The sequence below is a fragment of the Pteronotus mesoamericanus genome, unplaced genomic scaffold (genome assembly GCF_021234165.1).
Source record: "Pteronotus mesoamericanus isolate MK-2021 breed Mesoamerican mustached bat unplaced genomic scaffold, CSHL_Meso_final scaffold_21, whole genome shotgun sequence".
Taxonomy (NCBI): domain Eukaryota; kingdom Metazoa; phylum Chordata; class Mammalia; order Chiroptera; family Mormoopidae; genus Pteronotus; species Pteronotus mesoamericanus.
Window position 1 is genome coordinate 12,380,231 of NW_026555310.1, and position 21,314 is coordinate 12,401,544.

The 21,314-nt window shown below is 37.4% G+C and overlaps 1 protein-coding gene across 1 annotated transcript in view; it reads left to right on the forward strand.

Annotated features, from left to right (window-relative positions):
- Nucleotides 1-21,314, forward strand: part of SLC2A13 (solute carrier family 2 member 13) — a 273,437-nt gene that overhangs the window by 62,145 nt on the left and 189,978 nt on the right. The window contains exon 3 of the mRNA XM_054591245.1: nucleotides 3,820-4,028. Within this exon, the coding sequence (XP_054447220.1) occupies nucleotides 3,820-4,028 (209 nt within the window). The remainder of the gene's footprint in view (nucleotides 1-3,819; nucleotides 4,029-21,314) is intronic.

Here is a 21,314-nt window from a genome sequence, read left to right on the forward strand (position 1 = left end):
TCCACATGTGATGGATGATAATTTGGGAGAGGTATCTTTGGAGCAAGGAGTCCCAGCCCCACAATACGTCCCCAGCTCAGGTTTCCAGTGCCAGGAAATTAAGTCCCCACAACTTCTGGCTGCAAAAACCAGTGGGAATTGAGTCAGTGGAAGAAACTTCTGGAGCCCCAAGCAGTTCCTCTTAAAGAACCTGCACATAGATTCACGTGCACATACTCACTTCCTCTGAGATCTGGCACCAGGTGGCAGCTTGGAAGGCACCAGTGGTCTACTGGGAGAAACTGAAGTGTTTGGTTCTGTATTTGAGACTCCATAAACCTGGCTAACGCTGTTTGACCCACCTTGGAGATCCCCAGAGTCTCTGTCCCCCCCATCTTATGGGCCCACCCAAGCTGCTTTTCTGTATGGATGACTGATCTTGGCTCATTCTTCATAACTTCCTAAATCTGATCAAACAAGCAACAGCTGACCTCAGTGAGCCCCAAGCCGTGCACTAGCAGCAGCCAGCCTACATTCATAGCTTGGCTTCGCCTGGAAATCTCCAAGCCCAGCACAAGTAGCAGCCATCTCAGATCACTTTATAGCTCACTCAGAGTGGCCCCGGGCAAAACACAGGTGGCAGCTGACCTTGGCCTGCACCACCTGGGAAACCCCAGGGCCAGCACACCCAGTGGACAGCTACAGACCATGTGAGAGCACCACCGCCCTGCCCCTGCATGGCTGATCCTCCGTGGAGGGCGGAGGTTGGAGGTTGGTGGTCATTGGTCATAGCCAGTCCTTGCAACTGACTGGTCTGGGTAAAACCCTTTCATTGACCTGCCAACAGCAACCAATGCTCAACTCCAAGGGGAGGCTGTACTTAGCCCACATAAAGGGTACACCTCAAGTACCCAGCTTGGGTGATAGGGAAGGCTGTGCTGCTGGACCTTACAGGACACCTACTGCATTAGGCCACACTACCAAGAAACAAAGTCAAAGCAGCTCTAACTAATACACAGAAAAAAAAAGAAAAAAAAACAGAGAGGCTGCCAAAATGGGGAGACAAAGAAATATGGCCCAAATGAAACAGCAGATCAAAACTCCAGAAAAAGAGCTAAGCGAAATGGAGATAAGCAATCTACCAGATTCAGAGTTCAAAACACTGTTTATAAAGATGCTCAAGGAACTCAGGACCTTCACAGGATAAAAAAGACTCAGTCAGAAATGAAGGATACCCTAATTGAAATAAAGAACAGTTTACAGGGAAACAACATTAGAGTGAATGTGAGACCAAGAATTAAATCAATGATATGGAACATAAGGAAACAAAAAACAACCATCAGAACAAGAAGAAGAAAAAAGACTCCAAAAAATGAGGATAGTGTAAGCAACCACTGAGACAACTTCAGGAGGTCCAACATTCACATCATAGGGGTGCCAGAAGAAGAGAAAGGACAAAAAATTGGAAATCTATTTGAAAAAATAATGAAAGAAAACTTACTTAATTTGGTGAATGGAATAGCCATGCAAGTCCAGGAAGCACAGAGAGTCCCAAACAAGATGGATGCAAAGAGATCCACTCCAAGACACATCATAATTAAAATGCCAAAGGTTAACGATGAAGAGAGAATTTTAAAAACAGCAAGACAAAAGAAGTTAATTACTTGCAGGAGAGTTCCCATAAGGCTGCCAACTGATTTCTCAGAAGAAACTTTGCGGGCTTGTAGGGATTGGCAAGAAATTTTCAAAGTCATGAAAAGCAGGGACCTATAGCCAAGATTGTTCTACCCAATGAAGATAACATTTAGAATCTAAGGACAGATAAAGAACTTCCCCCCCCTTTTTTTTTGTCCTTTCTTTTGTTTCCCTAGCCTGAGGAGATATCAGAAAAAGTATTATGAGCAATGTCTGAGGTTTTACTGCTTATGTTTTCTTCTAGGATTTTTATAGTTTTGGGTCTAACATTTAAATCTTTAATTTATTTTGAATTTTTTCTTGTGTGTGGCATAAGAACATGGCCTAGTTTCATTTTTCTGCATGTATCTGTCCAGTTTTCCCGACATCTGTTATTGAATAAACTATCTTTAGCCAATTGTATTTGCTTGCTTCCTCTGTCAAATATTAATTGATTATAATGGTGTGGTTTTATTTATGAACTCTCTATTCTGTTCCATTGATCTACGTCTGTTTATATGCCAGTACTGTGCTATTTTGATTACTATGGCCTTATAAAGAGAATACAAAAAAAGAAAATTATAGGCTAATATCCCTGATGAACATAGATGCTAAAATCTTGAACAAAATATTAGCAAACCAAATACAGCAAAGCATCAAAAAGATAATACACCACGATCAAGTGGGATTTCTTTTGGGAATACAAGGTTGGTACAACATTCACAAATCAATAAATATGGTACACCACATAAACAAAATGAAGGATAAAAACCACATGACCATATCAATAGATGCAGAAAAAGCATTTGATAAATCCAGCGCCCATTTATGATAAAAACTCTCAGCATGTGGGAAAAGAAGGAACATGCCTAAACATAATAAAGGTCCTAAGTGACAAACTCACTACCAGCATCATACTCGATGGGCAAAAGCTACAAGTGTTCCCCTTAGGATAAAGAATAAGACAGGGATGTCTGCTTTCACTTCTCTTGTTCAACATAGTACTGGAAGTCCTAGCCATAGCAATCAGACAAGAAGAAGAAATAAAAGGTATCCAAATTGGAAAGGAAGAAGGAAAACTGTCTTTATTTGCAGGTGACATGATACTGGGCACAGAGAGCCCCAAAGATTCCATCAAGAAACTATTAGAACTAATAAATTAATTTGATAAAGTGTCAGGATACAAAGTTAATAATCTGGAAATGAGTTGCATTTTATATTCCAGTAATGAACTATCAGAATGTGAAATTAAGAAAACAGTCCCATTCACAATTGCTTCAAAAAGAATAAAATACCTAGGTATAAATCTAACCAAGGATGTAAAAGACCTGTACTCAGAAAATTATAAGACACTGAAGAAAGAAATTGAAGAAGATACAAGTAAGTGGAAGCACATACTGCATTCATGGATAGGAAGAAATAACTTCATTATGTCCATACTACCCAAAGCAACCAATAGATTCAACATGATTCCTATTAAAATGCCAATGACATATTGATATTTCAGAGAGCTAGACCAAATAATTTAAAAATTTACATGGGACCACAAAAGGCCCCAGCTAGCAACAGCCACCTTAAGAAGAACAAAGTTGGAGGAATCACACTACCTGATATCATACTATACAATAAGGCATTTCTATCATTTTAATAATGATTATTTGCTTCCAATTGTGGATTCCATTATGGATTTCCACTCCTTTGTTATTGTGGGTGAGCATGATGCTTCATGGCAAAACGAAATCATAACTAATCATTCACAGAACAGAAATTTCTCTTTTATTTGGGCATTTTATTGAAAATTATATCTTTTAAATCAGAGTTTTGTCTTAATCCCATTTTATATTGTAGAATACAGAATTATGTGCATATCACATATATTAGTATTGGGTAGGGATGGTGATTGTAGAATTTTGCATGTGTTTGGTTCAGAATGCATCTATATAATTCTGACTTTTGTCCATTCTTTTTCATTGTAATTTGTGTGAGAGAGAAGAATCAACTTTCCTCATTTTGCAGTTTTTTGCTACAGTATAAAAATACCCCTTTTTCTCTTGACACACACACACATGAAAATCATTCTGACCAGCTTGGCAGTAGATACTATTTACAGTGTGGTGCTAATAAGACCAAATTTTACAATAATATATGTTGTTTTTTATATTGCAGGTACATGTTGGGACTTGCAGCAATTCCAGCAGTTATACAATTTTTTGGCTTTCTCTTTTTACCGGAAAGCCCTCGATGGCTTATTCAGAAAGGACAGACTCAGAAGGCCCGTAGAATATTGTCCCAGATGCGTGGTAATCAGACCATTGATGAGGAATATGATAGCATCAAAAATAATATTGAAGAAGAGGAAAAAGAGGTTGGTTCAGGTATGTGGATTATTTTAAAACTACACAGTGGTTTCGTTAGAAGTTATATTTTTAGTATTATTTAATATCTTTAAATTACATAGTGTCTTTTTATGTATAACCGAAAATGATATATTTTAATTTTTTTAAAGCAATACAGGAATATTGTAAAAGAATGAAGAAAAATACCACCATAAAGCCACTATCCTCACATAATTACTATTTTAGTTTTTGTATAGTCTCTTTCATTCTTTCTAAATTGGATATACTTGACATAGTTGTCATTATTTTGCATGTAGGGATATTTTTTGAGAACATGTTTATTATATAAATAAATTTGTCATATATAAAGATATATATGTATTAGCTTTCTATGCTAATTAAAAAGTTATTTGAACTGTCAAAATCTCTTAAGTAAATTTAAATATTTCCATGTGTTATCTTAATTTTCATACCAATTTTTATAAAGAATTAGAATACTTTCATACTCTAGTTTTGGATCCATTTTGTGTCTTCCTGTTTTTATTAGAATGTTTAGTTAGTTAACCATCTAATTTATGTCATGTCAGAAAAACCAAAAGAGGAAGTTTTTGGTTAATGTATATCAATGAATTTATTTTCAGAGAAGGAATCATATAGGGCTATTTACAGAATTCTCAGGCAGGATCTGTAGTCTTGACAGACTGAATTGGGTAACCGATTTACAGGATACAAATGATGGGAAAAGGTAGACATTTCTTAATATGTTTTTTCAACAACAGCCAGATTCCCATTTCCCAAAATTGTTTGCTTTTCCTTGACCTTCCTTTTGTCTTTACATTAATTGGTAGCTTAAGTAAAGACATACTTATATTTTTTTGAATTATTTTTTATACCTGAGAATATACCAAACACAAACACCTCTTTGTTGGTACATGTCATACGCATGTTTTGGAAGGTCTGTTCACTCACGTTTTTCTACGATTTTTGGTGGAGCTGAAGGTTGTGCTTTCCGGAAACAATAGAATGAACACTGCAGAAGCTGGCTGCTGTGTAAGCCACACATGGCTTGTCTTAAGTTTATGCAAAGTACCATACTTCCTTCTTGCTCAGACCAAAGCCCTGACTAATGGCAAGCCCTTTCTAGGTGTAGGTCATTTTTAACTGTTTTGGAGGACATACTATGTGCTTGGCATTCTCAGCATTTCCAGAATAGCACATTTGTGCAAATATTAAAGGGAATTTTGCTTTAACAAAATAAGATACTTTTGCACAACTCTACATTGTTAATTTTAAAAGTATGATTTTAAATGCCTATTTAAATTACAGGTAATTTATTTTATGCTCCTGTCTAAATTCCTTTCAGCAACAGTTTGAATGAAATGCGAGATTGTTTTCATAATAATTAGTGTACTTGAAACCCATGGCTAATAATGTGCGAGTAAAAAACTTTTCAGAGTATTAAGTTATCAAATACTACTTAGAACAAAAAGTTTTTATTAATTTACATAAAGGATGAGAAAACAATTTAATTTTTTAAGAAAGGCTTCTTGTTTAACAGTAGGAAAACCATTGATTTACTACAAAGCACTGAGCGTGTACCTTCATTTAGACTACTTAAAAACTTGCCTGCCTTGCCATGCACTGTTTGATTTCCATGACTATTTAAAATGTATAACCAAATGGATTTTTTAGAAACTTGAATTACATAGGATTGCAGTTACCTGTATCTGCTGTAGTTTTTATCAGAAATCTTTGGGAGCTAAATAGGACACTGTTTCTTGGGTGTAGGTAAAATACTTAGCTATTTACCTATATTCTAATAGTGCTATATATACATATTTGGCACAGGTTTTTAAAAGTACTGTTATCCACTGAATCCTAGTATTTGTCTCATGCTCAGGTAGGTGTTCTAAAGTTTGTAACTAATAAGATTAATAGTTTATCTGTTTGTGGATTTGTATTGCGTACTCTCATCTTGCTTAATTCAAAAACTAATCTCATGTTCCTTCTTAAAAGTATCAAATTAATGGCATTACGGCATGAATGCATGTGGATGAATTTGCTGGTGTTACATGGCACCAGTGATTTTGGGCCTTGCTTTTATGATTGAGAAATGTGGCCACAGTAAAATGTTCTGCACAAGTATGAATTTAATTTCAGCATTGTCATGTCCAGGAGCCAGACACTCTGTCAGGTTAGCTGGGAATAGAGACCGGTGCCTGGGTGTGTGCTGCCTGGCAGGGTCCTGGCCCTCGGTCATTTCACACTTGAAAATGGTAGGCTGGGTGGACAAATACACATAAAGAAATAGCTAACTTTGAAATAATAAAAATGCCCTGGCCCAGAGGAAACAGGTCAGTCATATTACGTCGGAGACAGTAATCTGGGGTGATTGGCCCGTGGATCCTGGCAAGCTGCATTTTGAGCCATAGCTTCAAGCCTGGGACCTGGGTCAGTGGAAGGCAGCCGCCGGAGGACAAATCTGACCTCGCTTCCACAGAATATTCAGATCTTCCAGGAGGTTCGAAAGAAGTGGATTAATAAGACCCCTGTTTCTTTTTGTGAGAAAAGTTTTATTGTTAGACATAATGGCTTACTTGCCCTGTTACCTGTGAGCTTCCAAATAGGTCTGATCCTAGATCAATAAATCACGTCCTTCTCTAGAAGTTTGCGGATGATTTGAGATTTGTCACTGTTACGGTACTTGTCACCGTTATGACCCTTTTCCTTTTGTAGGATTTTTTTCTTGGTTACTCGAGTTTAAATTTGATCTCTTTGAGGAAAATAGGCACAGCTATTTAAGTGTGTATTTGTTCAATTCATTTTTTTGGCTGTATAGATGGCAGTGTATATGGCGTTTACTTCTCTTAGTTTCAGAACACATTTTATGACTCTATCAGTGAACCTGGTGGCTGCCCTGGCCATGTCAGCAGCAGAGGTGAGCCTCCCAGGCCAGGCTGTGGGAAGAAGATTGGGTTGAAATAGGGTTTTCTCTCTTCTGTGCATGGCATAAAGGCCAGGCTCCTTAGCACGTGATTTCTCCACTGTATCTGGGGGGCGGGGTGGGGGGAGAGAAAGAAAAAGGCAGTGTATGGGTAAAGAAGCGAAGGATTGGGTTCCACATGTGTTTAACACTGTTTATACATCCTGTAGGACTCGTAAAGTAAAGCTAGAAGAAACAGCTTGTTTTGCAAAGCTCCCTGCAGTGGGAGACGGGGAAATGAAGCCTAGTCCTGTCTCCTCCCCAAACTTGTGATCCTAACAGGATTTGGGGGGAGTTTCTGAGCTTCAGATTCTTTCTAGGTTTGTAAGAAAAGAGAGCCAGATTATAACAGTGTCGCAGTCTCATTTTCATAGAGTTTTAAAAGTTTGTGAGAGATGCCTGTTTTGCTTTTTTTTTTTTTTTTAAGTTTCTAAATACTGTGTAGCAGTCTTCATTCATAAATATTTATTGAATGAGAGTAGAGATGGGGATGTGACAATAAGTAAGACAGACAAGGTTCTGGCCCATTCTCTTAGGAGGAGGCAAATAAATGATAGAAAAGAGTACGCAATTATCAGATAACTCAGATTGTGGTAATGTCTTTGAAAGAAACAAACAGGATGGCCACATTTATTGCGGGACTGAAGAGGGATTATTTTAGGTGAGATAGTTAGGAAAGGCCTCTCTGAGGCAGGGAAAGAATCAGCAACACAGAGAACTGAAGGGGGGAGAGTGTTCTAGGCAAAGGGAACAGCAGGTGCAAAATTCAGTGACTCATTAAGTGAACAAAATTGACTTTCTTGAAAGTTTTGATAATAGTTGTAAAGTGTACATGTACTGGATTTTTAAGACATTGCTGTAACACTTTTTATCTTTACTAATCCCAGGTTGCCAAGGCTAAGCTTTGAAATTTGTAGGGACACGATTAACCACTTTTAGAATCAAAAGCAAATGAGTACAAAGTCATATATATAATTTTCATCATTTTGTTGCTAATCTCTTATTTGTTTTTCTAGTTTATCTCATGTTGCATAGATGTGTAATAGAGTCATGAATTATATGTACAACAGAAGAAGAAACCTGAGAGAGGCCTAGGTTTTACTTTAGGCAGTGGTTTGCAGACATTTCCACTTAGCTTCAAAAGTGAATAGAGAGAGAGGCAGGCTTTTGAGGGCACAGGTACCACAGCAAAAGGCAGCTGCAGTAAGCTTGACATTTATTCGAATGTTTATTCTCTATCCTGGAAATGAGCACAAGTTTGTGTTCTGTTCTATAATATAACTGTTTCACTTGACTCTATAAATGCACCCCACCCTGCATATTTTCAGTGGTTTTTCAGTGGCTTTATGTGTTCCATCATTCTGTTATGCACACGCCATGAGACACACGTCCCTCAGTTTGATAGACCTGAAGTTACACTGTCTGGAGTTTCTCTTCTGGGCACATTCTCAACGCAAGGTATAAAAGTTGGGTCTGCCTGTATCACTAAAGAGAGATGGTCATCTGATAATTTACTGGGCATGTAGAAGGGCAGAGTCTGTCTCAGGAGCTTTAGTTCAAAACAGCTAGGAAGTCTGTCTCACAAAAAGAAAAATAAAATCAATTAACGACAGTGACAGGATTCTTCCAAAGACAGTCTTAGGGAAGATTCTATAAATGAAAGTTGTGTACTTACATGCTTTGTACAACCTGGTCTCATAACACTCTCTAATTGACTTCTTCAGTATCCTTTTCTTTTAACTGAGATAATAATGGACATTTAACATTATATTAGTTTTGGGTATACAGCATACTAATATATGTATATGTTATGAAATGATCACTGCAGTAAGTCTAGTTAACATCCATCACCAAATATTGTTAAATTTTTTTTCTTGACCTCTTCAATCCCTTATCCTAGACCAGAGAACAAGTATATTCCTAGAATGAGGTCCAAGGAAAGCAAAGGCTTTTCTGCCTTAGCAGAAGGAACTCCTTTGGCAGAGCTTAGGCAAAGGCTTAGAAAGTCACCCTCTCTTGCCAGTCCCTTCTCTGCTCTTCATTAGGGCACTGAAAAGCAGGATCACTGGAGGGAAAGAATAACCAGGCAAGCTTCCTCTCCCTGGAGAAACAGGCAGATCTTGATGTTTGAACACTACACAAAACAGGGACAGAGGAAGCAGTGTTCCGGGAGGGTGAAGCTGTCGGCAGGGCAGCCTCAGTGCAGCAAGAGGCTGAGTAAAGGGAACAGGCAGGGGAGAAACTGAGTGCTGATGGCAGGGCAGTAAGGAAAGCGCCCTCAGACCTACTGTGTGTTCACAGCACCCGGTCACTCCAGCGAGCCTAAAAAGGTTTGTGGGCTTTTTAAATAAATAAATGAGTAAATAAATGAATGAATGAATAAGTAGAAGGAAAATAGTTTTTTCAATGTCCCATCTTTAAAAAATTATACACACACACACGCATTTGGTATATGTACAAAGTATGGAAAATAATACAATAATAAATAATAATACAAGAATATACTTATAACTGTAAACCTACTTTGGCCCACCCCTGTGTGTCTTTTAACAGTTAATATTACCTAGATCATAGTTACTTCCAAAACGATTTGTTGAATATTGAACATAAGAATATCAGCAAGAAAACTGGCTCTGCCCTTTGGTCACTAAAATCGTAATATCGAGGCATATGTGGGAAATGGCTACCCAGAGGCACGCCACCCAGTGCTGCAGACTGAAATTCCATCTAGGCCCATTGTTTGCTCTGCCTGTTATCCCGCATTCAGGTTACTGGTGCAGTGTCTAATCTATGCAGAAACATCCAAGCCAACAAAATTTGTATTGTTTAACTTTATCAACTAATCAACTCAGTGATCTGGGTGAATGTGGCTCTGTGTTTTTCCTTTGCCAGTAGTTTAGTCTACAGACAGGAAAAGCAGAACATTGTAGGGAGGAGAATTTATTCAAGACTCTCCTGTGAGTTCACTTAAAATGTGATGTGATTTACCTCCAGCTCTGTGGGGGTAATGTCTGTCTTGTACAAGAAGGGACAGCTGCATCTTTTTTTTTTTTTTTTTTTTTCCCTACAGTAATTTTGCAATTAGGCCATGGAGTCTTATCTTCTCGTAAGTCATTTTCTTTTTCTGTGAATAGATATTGCCTGTGGCCATTTCAACAAATCACATTCTGCAGAGAGGTCAGAGAGGGTAGATATTTATCATATTTTGATAGAAATCCTTCCAAGAGTTTCTTTAGAAATCTAATTTCAGCATAATGGCTTTGTAGGAGGATGTTCATTGCAATTGACATCTGCTGCACTTAGAGGAAAGTAGTCATTTTTTCCAATATTTTTGGTAGTTTTGCTTGTATTTTCTTCATGTGGTGGCACAATGTTGTCTGATCTAAAGTAATGCATGTAATTTACTGGATAAACTTGAAATAGATAATGCCAAATTGTTTCTCAGCAAGATAAACATAGGCAAAGAAAATTTTTCTGTATCTAATATTCTTGAATGTGTTGCAAAATTGCAAAAAATTGTCCTAGTGTAAGGTTGCTATACATTATCTTGGTAAATAAACAGTGAGGTAAAACAGAAGGTCAAGTAAGATGCTGCTTTAATTCTCTACCCTTGTCTTTACAAGCTCTAAGCTGAAGGAATATTAAAATAATATACAATTCTATTCCATTTTTGGTAAAACTTATTTTCTTTAGTGTGATGACTTATTTAAAGGAAACTTTATTTAACTCACCATGCCTTTAAATAAAGGTTACCTTCTATTTTTTAAACCCCAGTGGACTTTTAAAAACTTCAACAGAATTGGAATAGTTTTTGGATTTTACTTTAAAATGTCATTGACTCCCCTCTTTCGTGGGGATAAAGAACAGCCCAGAGAAGATTTTCCGCTCAGCATACTCAAGGGAGAAGGAAATGTTTTTCAACTTACCTGTAGGCTTTCAAGTCATTTTCCTTGATTTATTTTGAAAATCCAGATTGTCTTAGTAAGTTGACAGGTAATACTTGAAGGCTTATCTTTCTGTTTTCTTGCCAAGATGCGCTTAAATCCACATCTCATAAAAAGAAATCCATGCTGGAGGAGTTTTTGACTGAGTCCACTTTTTCTCCCCCCTCCCACCACGACACATCGTGAAGTTCATCCTGTTTTCTAATGCTCTCTATCTAATGCTGTCAAGTTGGGGTGGCGAGGCGGGGGCAGAGTAACAAAGTAGACATTTCAAAAAAGAATATAGTTTTTAAATTGCTGCTTCAGGGTAGTTCATTTCCAACTTAACACTAAATCCATCATTCAGCATAGGTGATTGTTTGCATTGTAAAGAAAAGCAGTCTGGAGATTTCTTTCTCCTCCAGAAAAGACAAATTGTTGTGCCATGTAACGCTTACTTAGTTTTTGGAGAAGGTTAGGGAAGATCCTGAAGAAGACCCAGTCTTCTGTGTCTCAAAGGGGGTGGGCATGCGGGCCACTTCAGGACCATTCTGTTAATGAGGTCTAAGATCATAATATTAATAGCCATGTCATGTGCTATTGGAAGGCACTTGTCTATTTAAAAATATCAGAAGAGATCTTGAATCAAAAATCAAAGGAATCACTCTTAAATTTTTTCTGATATTTTACATTCAGTGTGTATTTAGAAGATGGAGTGGTTAAATATTAATTTTCTTCTTTCCTTACCATTGTACCTCAGGGCCCCTGAACTCTTTGGTCTGTCTGACCACTACACAGTATTTTTAATTAGTATCTTACTGAATACTTATCAAGGATGTATATTTCAGTTAACTCGCCAGCATCTGTAGTACTTGAAATGTAGTAGTCTTCAATAAGGAGATGTGTAGGAGAAAATTACTAAGTTTATTAAGTTAAAACAGTAAACTGCTGTATAGGCATACCTCCGAGATAGTGCGGGTTCACACATGGGACATGCATGGTGGTAAAAAGCATCATAATCTCTTTTTTTAAATTTATTTTTTCAAATACATTTGTCTCTGCCTTCCCTGCACCACTTTCCCTTGCCCCCTCTCCACTTATGCGCCATAATCTTTTTGCTCGTAGAGGGCCTTGTCTTCAGTATGTTAAAAACTCAACCTCTCTGAAGTACAGGAAAGTGATGTATGCTTATATAAGGGTCTCACATTTTTAGTACAGATTTTTCCTCCCCGAGTTTTTCAAGATGTTTCCTTGAAAATAACTCCTACTGCATGTCTCAGTAAAATAAACCTTTAAGATAATTTTTTAGAGAACTGAACCCAATAGCTGCTCTCTCCTAAAAGGGGGACAGAGATGTTCAAAACCAACTGTTTTTTATAAAAAGGAGAGACCTTTCTCAGTTTTATGTTAACATGCATTATTCATATTTGAATAATACTAGTGTGAAAATACTGGTAACAGTACCACTTACTAAATGCCTGCTTTTTAAATGTGTACGCCATGCATTTGCACACACATATTCTTTCTGATTCTTAAAACAAGCCTAAAAATTAGACATATGATTCGTATTGTAATGAGAAAACAGAGAGCTGTCAAGGTTAAACAGCTAGTAAGTGAAGGAGGCAGGGTCTGAGGCTCTCCTCGTTTCGCTTGGCCCACTCTGCCCCTCCTGTCACCTCTGTCAGCTGGGAGAACACATAACGACTACAAAATAGAAAACTAAGACAATAAACCTTCAAAGTCAATGGACAAACTAGTTCAGTTCAGTTGCTTCTACATAGTGTTCCCATCAGTTCCCTCTTCCCCACTCTCACTTCGTTGCCTGTTGCCTGGGTTGGGTCTCTGGTGTTCATCATCTCTGCCTGGGTAGCACCTCTGACACCTCTGACTTTCGTCTTTGCTTCTGGCATCCGCCCTCTCCATCCACTTTGCCGTGGCCTCCAGGCTTACCATCCCAACACAAAGACAGGGTTATGTGCCTCTCCTCTTCGAAACAAGTTCCTTAACTTACTAAAATTCCCTTAAAATCTAGTTTGACTTTATCTTTCCAGTTTATTTCACTGGAGTCAAGAGTCCGACCTCATTCTGAGGGGGGAAGGAAGAAGAGCCCTAATCGAGGAAGTGCCTCCTGACCCCCAGGACAGGGAGGAGACGACCTGGCTTGGTGCCAAGGAGGTGGGGTGGAGTCAGGAGTTCCTGAGCTTCCCTACTTAGTCCATCCAGTGAATTCTGAAGTTACTTGTCCATACAAAATATATCCAAAAAGAATATATTAAATCTGAGAACTAGTAACGTATTAGGGAATTTTTGTGCTAAGAAGGCCTTTGAAACTATTCTTCATTAGGAAACTTAATGTAATTCATTGTTCTGTTTACTTTTAGAACCTTTTTTCAAAAGGCCGAAATAAAACATTTAAGCATTTCTTCCTACTTTAGTTCAGTAGATGCTGGTATTAATTTTATTGGGTTGCATAAGAGTAGAAAGTCTATGAATTAGGCAAAATCTTATTTCATCTGTAAGAAAGAACTAATAATGAGAAGGTAGTGATAGGGATATTTTAATTTTGCTTTTCATCTAATAGGCATGGGGCTGTTTACTTTGTTGGGAGGAAGGCACTAATTTTGATGCTTTATTCCAAAAGTCGGCAAACTTCCATAAATAGTAAATGCTTGGCTTGTTGGCCACGTGATCTCAGTTGCAGCTCCTCAGCCCTGCCACTGTAGCACAGAAGCAGTGATCTGGTGTAAAGGAATAAATGTGGCTTTGTGCCAGTAAAACTCAAAAGCATTTTTTTGCACGTTAGGTTTTAATATTAAAAATAGGATATGTATCAAATTTGGCCCAACTCCTTCTTCAGTCAGTCATTAAATATGTTTGTTTTATCATTTGTCTCAGTTTTTACTTTTAGGACTAATTTGGGATGCTACTTAACTTTAAAACAATATGTGCATTGAAGCCCCTTCAATATGGTATTTACTACAGGGTGTTTTCTTTGGTTTTCTGTGCAGTGGTGAGCCTGTGCGTATGTGTGCGCGCGCGCAAGAGTGTACGTGGTGTGTACTAACAGAAGAACCTAAAAGGCAGCTTTACACGGAAACCTCTGGGTAATTGAAGCAGTAAGTTTCTTTGAGACTACTAGTCAGAGCGTATTGCTTTCTTAAAGGCGGGGCAGACGTCCTGCATTTGTCACAGCCTAACAGGTCCATCATCACGCGCTGTGTCACATTTGATCCGGCGAGGCAATAGGCACCAACCCTGAGAGCTGGGCCTTGTCATCTGATGCTGCTGCTGGCTGTCCTGTCAAAACAGCTCGAGCCCCATGTTCACGTGAAGGCAGACATGTTCACTCCCTTTCCTTGGATTACAGACAAAGCACGATGAGACCCTTTGTGGATGTCAGTGTGCACAGGACAGTTAAGGAGATGATTTTATTCAGGCTGTTGCAATTTGAAAAAGGGTCATTAATGAGGAACTACTCAAAGAAGGGGGAACAAGCTGGGTTTTATAGAGCAGATAAACAAGGGAGTCCTGGGGAAGGGTGGAGGTGGGTCTTATCTGGCAATGGGGGCAGGCGGGTGCCTTTCTTCTCTGCGTCCCTGAGCACCTCAATAATTCATCTCTGTGGCAATCAGCGTTTGATATTCATGCCCCCGTCTCACTCTTTGCATCGCCACCAGCAGATATAGACTCTGCCTCTTGTCAGCAAGGTTCTTAAAACATGTTTCTCTGATGGACTTGTCATTCATTGTGGGGGAGTGGAGGTGATGTCTTCTCTTTGACCCCTGACATTTAGAGGAGGACATGGAGTTCTCAGAGCTTGAGAAGCCCTCCCTGTGTGTGACTCAGTTATCTTGAAGCCTTGAGGAACCTCGAGTGGTTGGGGAGGAGGACATGCAATTTAGTGCACAGTGATTATTTTTGACTGACCCTGTTTCCAGGGGCAGATGGCTGTGTTTAGAATCTCACTGTGAATTTTTCCCAGACTATTTGGAGTTTATTCGTGTATTAGGAGTTATTACTATTTACTCCTGGTTCTAACATTTTAGTTTCAAATAGATCAAACATTTATGAGTACAATGAAATTTCAGATGTGAAAGTTATAAAGCATTAAGTGGTTTATTATTATTTTAGAATTAATTTTAAAGGAGACACTTGCTATGTCTCCTGGGAAACCTGGGAAATACCACTAATGAATGAATGAATCAGCCTTTGGTATGGGGAATAGATTATAACTCAGAGTAGGCCCTTATTATGGGTATGTATACTTCAAGACGTGGTAGAATATTCTGCTGTGAAAGGTGAGCTTTATGAAATTCAAATATATTTTCACTAGCCATGGCTGTATGAGCCCCGTGGTAATCACAAAACAAAAACCTATAGTAGATACACAAAACATAAGGATAAAGGAATGTGAGCATAACACTGTAGGATCTCCTCAACCACCAGGAAAGAAGGAAAGAGGAAAAAAAAAAAAGAACCAGGAAGGAACTATAGAACTGTCAGAAAAAAATGAACACAGTGACAATTAGCATATATCTATCAGTAATTACTTTAAATGTAAATGGATTAATCAAAAGACATACATTGGTTGAATGTATTTAAAAAAAAACAAAAAACAAGACCCATCTATATGATGCCTGCAAGAGACTCACTTTACATATAAGGTCAAACACAGAATGAAAGTGAAAGTATGGGAAAAATACTGCATGCAAATGGAAACCAAAAGAAAGCTAGGATATCTACACATTTGACGGTTGAACAACACAGGGATTATGGGCACTGACCCGCCACACAGTCAAACATTTGATTTTAACTAAGTCAGCCCTCTGTGTGTGCAGATTCCCAACTGCAGATCAGAAATACAGCTGACCTTTGAAAACATGGTTTGAATTGCATAGGACCACTTATACACATCAGCTATACTTATATCAGACAGAATAGACTGAAGCAAAGACTGTATTGAGAGACAAAGGAGTTCATTATATAATGGAAAAAGGGTCAGTCCAGCAATACAATGTAACACTTGTAAACATGTATGCTGCCAACATAGAAATACCTTAATACTTAAAGCAAATACTAACAGACATACAGGAAGACATTGACAGGAATACAGTAATAATTGGGGACTTTAACATTGACTTACATCAATGGATACATTATCCAGGCAGAAAATCAACATGGAAACTTTGGCCTTAGAGAACACATTAAAACAGATGGACTTGATAGATATATACAGAATATTCCATTCAAAAATTATTTTCAAGTGCACATGAAACATTCTATCAAAGATAGGTGATATGTTAGGTCGCAAAACAAGTCTCAATAAATTTAAGAAGTCTGAAGTCATATCAGGCACCTTCACTGACAACAACAATATGAAACTAGAAATCATACACAAGAAGGAAACTATAAAAAACCACAAATACATGAAGGCTAAACAACATGCTATTAAACAACCATTGAATCAACAAAGAAGTAAAAAAATACCTTGAGACAAATGAAAATGGGAACACAATGTTCCAAAATTTATGGGACACAGCAAAGGCAGTTCTAAGAGAAAAGTCTGTAGTGATACAGGCAGTTCATGAAACAAGAAAAATCTCAAACACTAACATTACACCTAAAGGAACTAGGAAAAGTAGAACAAACAAAAGGCCAGTGTTAGTCAAGGGTATAGAAGGTCAGAGCGGAAATAAATGAGATGGACACTTGAAAACCCAACAACAGTAGAAAAGGACAGTGATACTAAGAGGTGGTTCTTTTAAGAGAGAAACAATATTGATAAGTCTTTACCCTGACTTGTCAAGGAAAAAGAGGGCCCAACTAAATAAATCAGAAATGAAGGAGAATTTACAACTGAGAACACAAATACAAGAGATCATAATACTGTGAACAATTATATGCTAACAAATTGGACAACCTGGTAGAAATGGATAAATTCCTGGAAACATGGAACCTTCTAAGACCAGGAAGAAACAGAAAATGTGAAAAGATTGATTAGTAGTAGCAGAATTGAATCAGTGATCCAAAGTGCCAACAAACAAAAGTCCTGGACCATACAGCTTCAGAGGTTAACTGTACCAAACATTTAAAGAAGGATTGATGCCTGTTCTTTTCAAAAGATTCCAAAAACTGACTCATTCTATGAAGCCAACATTCCTAATTCCAAAACCAGACAAGATGCTACAAAAAAAGAGCAAGAGTTGTAGGCTAATATTCCCGATGAATGTAGATGCAAAAATTCTGAACAAAACAGTAATGAATCAAATTTAACAATACATTAAAAGGATTGTACACCATCATCAAATAGGATTTATTCCAGGAATGCAAGGATGGTTTATCATCTGCCAGTCAATAAATGTGATACATAACATTAATAAAACCAAAGGTAAACATATGATCATCTCAGTAAATGGAGAAAAAACATTTGACAAAATCTAACATCCACTTTTAATAAAAAACTCTCCAACAAAGCATGTATAGAGGGAACATACCTCAACATAATAAAGGCTATATATAATATACCCACCGTTCATACTCAGTGGTGAAAAGCTGAAAAAGCTCAATGGATTTTCTCTAAGGTCAGGAACAAGTATACCCACTCCTTAATGATTTTAATCAACATAGTATTATAAGTCTTAGCTACAACAATCAGACATTAAAAAAAAAATAAAAGGCATCCAAATTGGAAAAGAAGTAAAACTGTCAGGATATGCAGAGGACATGACATTATATATAGAAAACCCTAAAGATTCCACCAAAAAAACTATTAAAACCAAAAAGTGAATTCACTAATGCTGCAGGATACAAAGTTGATACACAGAAATCTGTTGTGTTCCTTTAGAGTAATAATGAACTATCAGAGAAATTTTTTTAAAAAACCAATTCCATTTACAATTGCGTCACAAAGCATAAAACACCTAGGAATAAATATAACCAAGGAGATGAACAACCTATACTCTGAAAATGATAAGATGTTGATGAAGACATTGAAGATGACACAAATAAATGGAAGGATATATTGTGCTCAAGGTTTGAAAGAATTGATGTCGTTGCAGTGTCATACTATTAAACCAATCTACAGATTCTCTGAAATTCCTATCAAAATACCAAGGGCATTTTTCACAGTACTAGGGCACATAATCCTAAAATTTATATGGAACCACAGAAGACCCCTAGCAGCCAACAAAATGTTTTAAAAAGAACGAAGTTAGGGGTATCACACATGCCAACTTAAAAATATACTGTAAGGCTTTAGTGATCAAAACAGTATGGGACTGGTATAAAAACAGACACAGAGATAAATGGAACAGAATAGACAGCCCAGAAATAAACTCACACCTATATGGTCAATTAGTTGATGACAAAGAAGGCAAGAATACACAATGGGGAAAAAAAGACAGCCTCTTCAATAAAGGTGTTGGGTAAACTGGACAAATACATACTTTATACAAACTAAATATATATGAAATGCCTTAGTGGCTTACTGTTAAAGGTTTAGGATAATGAGTCTTATATAATATGGGATCAGTTTTGCAAGAAGACAGGCTTGAGTGGGTTCAAGGCCTGACTGTGATGCTGTGTGACTTTGGGTAAGTTACTTCACATCTCTGAACCCAATTTTTTTTATCTCCAGGATGGAGATAATACTAACTTGGCAGATAGTAGTGAGATATAAAAATTCCTGGCAACCTTTGGAAATTATTGTTGAATTAGCAGCTTTATTTATTATAACCTTCTGCTCAATCTCTTAAGACTCAGACTTTGCAGTGGTTTCTACAGGTTTTCTGACACAGATTTTGCCTACAGATTCAGGGTTTTATGTCTACAGAGCTGTCTGCTTGAATATCTGTGGGGATTAATGGTGACTTTAAATACTTAACAGTAATTATTAGGAGATACATACTTGGAAGACGCAGCTACCATTGTAGCTATTTCAGGAAAATCCACACTGGTTTTCTTAATTCTGTAGTTAAGCCTCAAAAAATGAAGATATTTCCTGTAAATGTCGTATGGGAATATTCTCTTTTGTTAAGCATCCCGAACATATAAGGTTAAGCAATCCCCTACTACTAGATCTGAGAGGGAGCAGAGACCAACCAGGAGGCTCTCCTGATCTCGTGTGATGTACTTCTTGGAAAGTACCACAGGGCTCTGGCATTGCCTCAGTATTTGTTTACAGGGTCCCTTTCAGAGAATAAGAAGAATAGCCTCTGGGAATTAGAGCTGAGGATAAAATGCACAGATTTTTGCTGTAATTCATTTTAGGAGAGTGTAGGAAAGACTGTTTGAAAGATAGGTGAAAAGAAGCAAAGGAAGTCATGGACCATAATAAAAAACAAGCAAAAGGATCTTTAGCTCCTCCCCTATTTTGAAAAACAAACCATTAATCTTGTTTGCTATAAACTTTGGCAGAGGATAACCTTAAATTTTATTGGCAATAAAAAAAAAGTTTAGTCTATTCCTAGATTTGTGAAATTGTGACATTCCTATTATGAGTAAAGTAGGAAAGCAATGCTTTCTGTGATACAGGTTTTTTGTTTCTATAGTTTTCTTTCTCTGTGTGGCATAGTAAAGAGGCAGACCTCTCTAGAAACACACCTCACTGTGCTACAGTTTTCACTGTCTCAAAAAATGCCTTTGAAGATTGCATGAGTTACTGTGTAAAACTGTGAGAATAGTGCCTGGCACATTATAAACTCTGTAAAAGAATCATGACTATTGAGGTTTATCATCCCAGCAAGTAAGCAAATATGTGCTAAAAGTAATTAACTTGTGCACCTTTTTCATTAAAAAAAAATTTTTAGCCTTACCCAAGGGCATGTTTTCATGCTTTTACAGAGAGAGGAAAGGGGAGAGAGAAACCTCGATTGGTTGCCTCCCGTATGAATCTGGACAGGGGATCCAAATGTGCCCGGACCAGGGATTGAACCTGCAACCTAGGCACGTGCCCAGACTGGGAATCAAATCCTCAACCTTTTAATTACGCCTCAACCAACTGAGCCACACCAGCCAGGACACCTTTTGCATTTTTTAAAAGCAGGTTTCATATAAGGAAATGAGAAGTCAGATTTTATTCCACTGTGTGCCAATTTATTCCGTTATATTTCATGAGAAACACCTGTTGTTTTTCTTTTTCTCTCCTTATTGGAAAGTGATAACCTATTTCATTCACTCAATAAATATCTCTTGATCGTGTACAGTATGCTAGGCACGGGGAAGAGGATGGTAAACAAATCCTCTGCTCTTAAAGAGCATTAGTTCATCCCTTTTCCATTCTACTGTAAATTTTAGACTTCACTCACCCTTTGTAGAAAACTTGCTCCCCCCCATTACCCCCCCATTTTATTTAGTAACATTACTTGATAATTTGGACTACCCTCTTTGCAAATGGTGTCTTAGAAGCTATCCTTTGTATATATCTTTTGATTATACAAAACTGAAAAACATTTTTTATTGTAACTACCACTGCATTTTTGTTAGTTTCTCCTTATGTCTGAAGGATCATAGAAGTAGCTATAGAAGGGATTTTTCTAACCAACAACTTTGAATCTAGAAACTGGAAAGCAAAGAATTAGAAGCAGCATCTGTCAAATATTCTGTCATTCAGTCCCAGTTTCAGAGGGGCACTGTCTCTGACTGCCGATGTGTAACTTCCTGTGACACTTCCTGTTCTGCGACGGTAAAATTGGATTCCAAACACTTGTCGGGAATCTTTCAGTTTTTTTGTTTTGAACATTACTTAACCGAAGTGCTAACCAACTAACTACGTACATTTTGGAAGCAACCTTACCTATGGCATGGATATCATCACTTGCCTGTTTGCATTGGGAATAATGTTTTAAAAAAAGACAAAGCAAAAGAAAAGAAATAAAAGGCAGAGTCAAGTTATGTCCGAATGATATTCAGCAGGTAAGACCGAACTGGTGATACATGAAAGCTCAATTTTTAGGTTCATTGTGGTCGCCCACAGGCAATAGACATAAATCTCACATCCAGAAGCAACACATTTTGACATTTTATAGTAAGTGATTATGTCTTCCTTGATCATATAAGAAACAATGCTAATTTCCACAGGTGGGATCAAAATACTTGCCAAATGCAAGGATAATTTAAAGAATTAATTCATTGCCAAAGATAATTTTTGAGGGAAGAGGAGCTGTTCCCAAATGGCAAAAGAACATCATTGGTATCTTCTCTAGCATTCAAACACAGGAGACAGATGCTATTAATAACCTGTAATAAACTCTTTTTTTGTTTCCAATAAAACACAAGTGAATTCATGGCTCTATAATTTGAAATGTCAATCTAATTTAGTAGTTTTGTGTTGAAAAATACGTTTTTTTAAAAAAATGAGGTGACAAGTTAATTCACTATTATGTCCAACATTTCTGCTAAGTATAGAGAATATAGTGAAAA